This window comes from Salvelinus sp. IW2-2015, linkage group LG6.2 (genome assembly GCF_002910315.2).
Source record: "Salvelinus sp. IW2-2015 linkage group LG6.2, ASM291031v2, whole genome shotgun sequence".
NCBI lineage: Eukaryota > Metazoa > Chordata > Actinopteri > Salmoniformes > Salmonidae > Salvelinus > Salvelinus sp. IW2-2015.
In genome coordinates this window covers 22,009,986-22,018,086 of record NC_036846.1, presented here as the reverse complement: position 1 = coordinate 22,018,086, position 8,101 = coordinate 22,009,986, and the positions used below count along the sequence as shown (strand labels likewise).

The 8,101-nt window shown below is 44.3% G+C and overlaps 1 protein-coding gene across 2 annotated transcripts; it reads right to left on the bottom strand.

Annotated features, from left to right (window-relative positions):
- Positions 1 to 290: 290 nt before the first annotated feature.
- On the bottom strand, positions 291 to 6,166 carry LOC111965985 (heterogeneous nuclear ribonucleoprotein H). 2 transcript variants are annotated; one of them, XM_023990427.2, is made up of 10 exons: positions 6,039 to 6,166; positions 5,384 to 5,487; positions 5,116 to 5,271; positions 4,773 to 4,916; positions 3,871 to 4,009; positions 2,724 to 2,908; positions 1,560 to 1,672; positions 1,342 to 1,477; positions 1,033 to 1,209; positions 291 to 895 (listed from the first exon to the last, which is right to left on the bottom strand). In XM_023990427.2, the coding sequence occupies exons 2-10, from the start codon at positions 5,466 to 5,468 to the stop codon at positions 807 to 809; spliced, it is 1,224 nt and encodes a 407-aa protein (XP_023846195.1). In that variant the 5' UTR covers positions 5,469 to 5,487; positions 6,039 to 6,166; the 3' UTR covers positions 291 to 806. The 2 variants fall into 2 exon arrangements, with proteins under 2 accessions (XP_023846195.1, XP_070300391.1); XM_070444290.1 differs by having other exon boundaries at positions 809 to 895; positions 1,029 to 1,209.
- Positions 6,167 to 8,101: the final 1,935 nt, after the last annotated feature.

The window sequence follows — 8,101 nt, the reverse complement described above, 5'->3', positions numbered from 1 at the left end:
ATAGGCAGTAGAAAGAAACCTTTATAACAGAAAAACTTAAGGTTTGTTTGCCAACTAAGTAAAGCATCCATCCCTCGTGGAGAATTCCCCCCAAACCCTCCCATAACAATCACTTCAATATAAAACTAACTTAAATGTGCTCTTTGTTCACCATATAAAATGTCAACTTCACACACCATTATTTTAACATTGTTTCAGACTTCAACAGAAAAGCTAGATATTTTTGCAGCTACTGGAGAAAAGTCCAGGAACATCTAGAATACTATTTACAGAAGTGTTGGTTCATACACTCATATGACAGTCAGGCAGGGTCAATGCTTTTCACTTATGAAAATGTAGAATTGGAATTTCGTTTACTTTCTGAATTGACTGGAATTTAAATTGAATTTACCCCAACCCTGCAGTCAGTTACTTAATGCTCGGGTTAAATAAACAGACTGGGTCAATCAGAGTTGGTTGTTTTGAATCTTCGTTAAAACACACTTCCTGGTAACGATGACGAAACAACCACGGTCATAGTCTGTGTTACTGCAGTATCATACAGTTTGTGTTGCTGCAGTATCATACAGTCTGTGTTGCTGCAGTCATGTCATTAACAACAGTAGGAGAGGATGGAAACAAAACGGCTCTAATTTCTACCAACCTAACTTCAAAAGGAGCCTCAATCATGAATACAATCAGTCTAAAACAAAAAACATTTCCCAACCCTCACTATAAATTGGCTCAGAACTACAAAACCCATCCAAAAGACCAGGTGAGAACTACAATTCCAGTCCTTCCATCCGAACACATGCTGGATTAAAGACCTACATCCCCCATCCTGACCCCAGACCATTGGAACTCCTGCCTCCTCCACTGCCGCCATAGTAACTGCTGCTCATACCGCCCTGGTTACCTGACAGGAGAGAGATACACACTATAGGACCGAGGAGTTCAGAGATCACACAGTCTAAAGCTTGATGGTCCGGGTCATACGCAGATACATACACATCAGTGGTGGAGGTGGGTGTGTTTTACAGAGCTGATACTCACTATAGTCACTGTAACCTCCCATGCTGCCCTGGCTGCTGTAGCCTCCAGAGTATCCAGAGCTCAGCCCTCCACTGCTATAGGAGGACTGGTTCCCCATACCCCCCTGCATCGGACTGCTGTACGAGCCATTACTGCCCCCTGCTGTAGAGTTCAGGAATAGCTCCACATAGCGGTGCTCTGCAAGACAGAGACAGCTGGTTAGTACATGCATTTAATCATAAGGTGGGAAGGAGGAAGAGAGAACGTTTTTAGAGTGCCTTTCATAATGGCGGTGGCTGGCTAAAAAATGTATAAAAAGATCAGACTCACGCATGTTGGCCTTGTCCTTCGACATGGCTGCCACAGCATCCTCATGTGTAGCAAACTCCACGTCAGCCTCTCCTGTCACTCTGCCGTCAGGACCGATCTCTACATGCACTCTCACTGGGTTCAGAGGAGAGAAGAACTACAGAGGGAGGGAGGAAGCAGTGTGTTATACTCACCGTCTCTCACACAGACCATTCTTAGTAGGAGATCCTAGAACTCACATTGTAGATGTCAGTCTCTGTGGCTCTGTAGGGCAGACCCCTCATGTGAACACAGTGACCTGTGGTGCTCTGGAAGGAGGAGCTACTGTCACCATACCGCCCATCAGACACACCTGAGGTTAGACACATACACCTTAGTTATGGAGAGACTGGTCTGGGACATGGAGACATCATACCGTCATGATAGAGGGCTAGGAAGAGCATGACTGGAGACATCATACCGTCATGATAGAGGGCTAGGAAGAGCATGACTGGAGACAGCATATCGTCATGATAGAGGATAGGAAGAGCATGACTGGAGACAGCATATCGTCAGATAAGAGGCTAGGAAGAACAGCATGACTCGGAGACAGCATATCGTCATGATAGAGGGCTAGGAAGAGCATGACTGGAGACAGCATATCATCATGATAGAGGGCTAGGAAGAGCATGACTGGAGACAGCATATCGTCATGATAGAGGGCTAGGAAGAGCATGACTGGAGACAGCATATCGTCATGATAGAGGGCTAGGAAGAGCATGACTGGAGACGCATATCGTCATGATAGAGGGCTAGGAAGAGCATGACTGGAGACAGCATATCGTCATGATAGAGGGCTAGGAAGAGCATGACTGGAGGACAGCATATCGTCATGATAGAGGGCTAGGAAGAGCATGACTGGAGACAGCATACGTCATGATAGAGGGCTAGGAAGAGCATGACTGGAGACAGCATATCGTCATGATAGAGGCTAGGAAGAGCATGACTGGAGACAGCATATCGTCATGATAGAGGCTAGGAAGAGCATGACTGAGACATCATACGTCATGATAGAGGGCTAGGAAGAGCATGACTGGAGACTCAATCGTCATGATAGAGGGCTAGGAAGAGCATGACTGGAGACAGCATATCGTCATGATAGAGGGCTAGGAAGAGCATGACTGGAGACAGCATATCGTCATGATAGAGGGCTAGGAAGAGCATGACTGGAGACAGCATATCGTCATGATAGAGGGAAGAGCATGACTGGCATGGGAAGAGCATGACATAGGGCTAGGAAGAGCATGACTGGGAGACCATCATGTTATGATCCATAAACATTTATGACTGATAATGGCTCCCAATTAATCCAGTCGGATGAAACACACACACACACACACACACACCCTCTCCCCAACACACACCTCCACCATAGCCTCCGCGTCTAGTCCTGTCGTAGGAGCCCCCTCCTCGGCCCCCCATCATGTTGTACCCACGGCCCCCAGACGGTCTGTCATAGGGCCCCGGTCTCTGCATCCCCATAGGTTTCCTCTGGGGTTCGTAGTGGGTCCTCACCTCGGCACGGCTGCTCTTGAAGATCTCAATGTACCTGAGACACATACAGTACACATCACCATGAAGACCCCACCACACAGAGGGGGTGTAGACTACAGCTAGCTACTGTACAGCTCCTACGGCTGAATCAATGTGTCTGTTCAAATGGAAAGGGTACCAATATAGTTGGGTGTTCAATATGCAGGTGATGAGTTGACATTTTGGTGTATTTGCTTGTCATTGAGGGTACTGATAAAGTTGGGCAATTCAGGACAAGTGCTGCCATGTGCAGTACTGCTCCATAGGTAGGTGAGTCTTGAACTATGTGAGACTTGATCTGGTGGGTAACAGTATACTGTCTAGTATAAGAGCCTTGACAGTACAACAGGCACTTTTCTTATGGTCACCTGCAGATACCCGATACAGTTAACACTGATGTTACAGTACAATCTGTGTCCCTGCTATGGTCATTGTCCTGTTGTTATCCATGGAGACCCACTCGCTGAGCATTACCTGTGAGTGACAGTGTGCAGGGTCCATGTCCTCATGTTGATTGGCCCTCAGTGAGTTAGAACACCTGGGAGAATCCTGTCTGTCTATTGGCTACCTGTAGTGATGTTTAGTGCCCAGGAACCAATCAGCTTCACTCTTAAGAATCAGGGTAAAATGGATATGCCCAAATTCAACTGCAATTTTTACTCTGCACTCTCAACCAAACTTGGTGACAAACCTGAGAGCTTACAAGACACCTCGGCACTAAACTCAGAATATGATCTATCTCCCAATGGTTTAAGAACAAGAGAATGTGCTTCCCAAAGACTGCTGTGAGTGAATGAGTGTTAGTGTGTTCTGATCTAATATTGTAACTATGTGTCTTTACAATCAATATCTGAGTATGTGTTGTCTTAAATTAACTGTTCTGTTGAGTGTCAGTCAGTTATACCTGTGGTTAATGTTTGTAAGTTGTACACCATAAGAACAGCAACTTTATCCAGCCAACCAACCAACCATCCCCACCTGTGCCCTATTCTTTCCTTGTGTTTCTTTAGAGCCTTTTCAGCTATATCCTGTGAAGCAAACTGCACGAAGGCCTCCCCCGTACTCCTCCCCTGGAAGTCCAGCGGCAATGTTATCCCATTTGGCACGATTTCCAACCCTTCAACCCAAGGACAGATAACCCCAGTGGGGGACACAGTAAATCACATGCCCAGTTACAGAAAGGTAGCTTTCTCTGTTGTTGCTTTATTTATTAATGAAAACTATGCATTACGACATGTACTGTACATACCAGATGAGTATTTTTAACCAATGAGACTCAGCAACCATTCAGGCTACTTACTTTTACTGCATTTGGGGGAACATAAAGGAGGATGAGAGGAAAGAGTGTCGAGAGAGAGAAAAGGAGAGAAAATTAGAGAGAGAAAATGAGAAGGAGAAAATTAGAGCGAGAGAGAGAAGGATACAGAAGAGGAAGCGACTGTAGGTGTGAAGGAATGAAAATGAGTGGCTCTGGCAGTACTTGTGTTACCTTTAGTACCCACCCATTCTATAATTGTCCCAATGGGATGAATTACATCTTTGTTATGATATAGTGGGTTCATGGGAAAACACCAAAGGACAACTGTCAAAGAAAAGTGACAGACGGGACTAGCATGTCAGGCCAAATTATTGTACAGAATAATTCATTTTAAAAGTGTTCATTGGGACCAAAGCAGTGATAGAGAAACGTAGGTGATGGGGGAAATCCTGGACAAACTATAGCTTATATAATGTAAGTCGCTCTGGATAAGATCGTATGCTAAATGACTGAAAAATGTCACTTATCCTGGATCATTGATGAGGGCTGAGGACAGTTTACCTCCTCCTACAGGATGTTATGGGGGTGTTCATGTGAACCAGTGGGAGCTAGCTACTGGTACCTGAGAGGAACTGGACAATCTCCTCCTTGCTGCAGCCGAAGGGGAGGCCTCGAAGCCTGACTAGGCCGTCTCCAGTCGTTTCTGGGCTGTTTGGACCAGAATGTTTCATCACCCAGTCCATTTCCACGTTGTTGGATTTGAACACTGTGGACAAACAAGTCAAGTCAACACAAAGACCAAAGTCACTACTGCTAGTGTTACATAGTGTAAAAGGTTGAGAAATGTAGCCTAAAGTGAAGTCCCAAGGCACATATTATGCTTCAGCTGCGAACACTGAAACTTCAGGAAGACTTGGGCAGTGATACACAAACACAAACACAGACACAGACACAGACACACACACCTTCCACATATCTGTGGCCCATGGTTTCTCTGTCCTTCTTCACAGCGATCTTCAGGTCATCCTCATTCTCCAGCTCAACGAAGGCCTCTCCGCTGGGTCGGCCCTCACGTGTGGAGGTAAAATGGATGCTGGTGCCATTGTTGGCGATTTTACATTCTATATGCCAAGAAGAGGGTAGAGGGACTCACAGTTATCTCAGAAGTGAGAGGTGTAGGCTATAAAAGGTGTTAAGCAAGCTATTCAGGTTTTATCGTAAAGGTGTTATTACCTGAGAAGAATCTCCGTACTTCCTCCACAGAGCAGGACCATGGTAGGCCTCTCACACGCACCACGTAACCCTCTCCATCAGACATGGTTGCTATTCTCTTAACACTGAGGAAAGTAAAGAAGCATAAGGGTATGTTTGCAATGCTTAGATAACGTTAGCTAATTACCTTTACTCAGCTAGCTAGTTACCTAGCCCGCCGTCTACATTGTATTTTACTTTTAGGTAAGTGAATGAAGTTATGTAGCATTTGCAGCAATTTAAAATGTCTAACGTCACAAGACATGATTAGCTATCTAACATTAGGCCAGCGCATTATGAATGTAGATACTAACTATGAATTGTTGCTACTAGCTAGCTAACGTTAGTTATATACATTTAGCTGGCTAGCTAAATCCATTATCACGAAACATTCTATTTAATTTACATATAAAAAACTAACTAGATTAAGTCAATGTGTCTAACGTTATTAGATAATAATAATAATTTCATTATCACCGACAGTCAGACACAAATGTCAGGCCTGGCGTTAGCTAGATAAGTTAGCGCTAACGTTCGCTACCTGGCTTGCTAGCTTGATCACATTGGCTGACCTAAACAGCAAGCAAATTAAAGGCATTATCACAAATCACATTCGTTGAAAAATAAACATAGATACCTGTTAATTTGAATTCAGTGACAATATTATCACTACCACGATTGCTAGTATAGCTAGCTAGCTGTGTTTCGGGGTGTCAGGTCGGTCTGTTTCTGCTAGCTAGCTCCTAGCTTGCTAACTTGGTCCACGCCCAAAAAGTATGACGTAGCCTATCTGGGCCCCCTTTTTCCTGAGGAAACTGTAAATTGGAAACTGAACTGTACCAATGCTGAAGACTAAATGAGACCTATCTAGCTTCTTGGGAAACTTGCAAGCTATTTCTTGCTGTCAGATGTAACATTTACATAGCTTTCCATTGCTCTTGAGAAAATGCACTCCCATTACTCTAAGGTACATTCCTAATATAAAACTTTAAAATGTACATTTTAAAATGAAAGGCCCAGTGCAGTCAAAATTCAGTTTCCTGTATTTTGTATCATATTGTACAACGGCTGATGAAACTAACACTGTAAAAATTTGCAAAAAATATATCACTGTTATTTCCTGATAGTTGCTGGTTGAAAATACAGTCTACATTGGACCTTCTAATAAGCAGGTTTGCATAGGCTGAAATGTCGATTTTTCCATGGTGACATCACCATGCAGTAAATTGATTACTAGACCAGGAAGCACCTTTAGGGGTTCCGCCAGTGTTGCAATCTGAGGAACACCTAAAGGTGCCTCCAGAAACCTTTTCTTATTAGAGTGTGGCGCAATGGGATTAAGTGCATTTCAAATCAAATCAAATGTATTTATATAGCCCTTCTTACATCAGCTGATATTTCAAAGTGCTGTACAGAAACCCAGCCTAAAACCCCAAACAGCAAGCAATGCAGGTGTAGAATCACAGTGGCTAGGAAAAACTCCCAAGAAAGGCCAAACCCTAGAAAGAAACCTAGAGAGGAACCAGGCTATGAGGGGTGGACAGTCCTCTTCTGGCTGTGCCAGGTGGAGATTATAACAGAACATGGCCAAGATGTTCAAATGTTCATAAATTACCAGCATGGTCAAATAATAATAATCACAGTAGCTGTCGAGGGTGCAACAAGTCAGCACCTCAGGAGTAAATGTCAGTTGGATTTTCATAGCCGATCATTCAGAGTATCTCTACCGCTCCTGCTGTCTCTAGAGAGTTGAAAACAGCAGGTCTGGGACAGGTAGCACGTCCGGTGAACAGTTCAGGGTTCCATAGCCTTTTGGAGTGGGTCTGTGGACTTTTCCATGTTAAAGTCACCAAAAATGTGAAAATTATCTGCTATGACTACAAGGTCCGATAGGAATTCAGGGAACTCAGTGAGGAACGCTGTATATGGCCCAGGAGGCCTGTAAACAGTAGCTATAAATAGTGATTGAGTAGGCTGCATAGATTTCATGACTAGAAGCTCAAAAAATTAAAACGTCGTTTTTTTTGTTGTAAATTTTAATTTGCTATCGTAAATGTTAGCAACACCTCCGCCTTTGCGGGATGAGCGGGGGATATGGTCACTAGTGTAACCAGGAGGTGAGGCCTCATTTAACACAGTAAATTCATCAGGCTTAAGCCATGTTTCAGTCAGGCCAATCACATCAAGATTATGATCAGTGATTAGTTCATTGACTATAACTGCCTTKGAAGTGAGGGATCTAACATTAAATAGCCCTATTTTTGAGATGATGTTGTATCACAATCTCTTTCAATAATGGCAGGAATGGAGGAGGTCTTTATTCCAGTGAGATTGCTAAGGCGAACACTGCCATGTTTAGTTTTGCCCAACCTAGGTCGAGGCACAGACACGGTCTCAATGGGGATAGCTGAGCTGACTACACTGACTGTGCTAGTGGCAGACTCCACTAAGCTGGTAGGCTGGCTAACAGCCTGCTGCCTGGCCTGCACCCCATTTCATTGTGGAGCTAGAGGAGTTAGAGCCCTGTCTATGTTGGTAGATAAGATGAGAGCACCCCTCCAGCTAGGATGGAGTCCGTCACTCCTCAACAGGCCAGGCTTGGTCCTATTTGTGGGTGAGTCCCAGAAAGAGGGCCAATTATCTACAAATTCTATCTTTTGGGAGGGGCAGTTTTCAACCAGCGATTGAGTTGTGAGACTC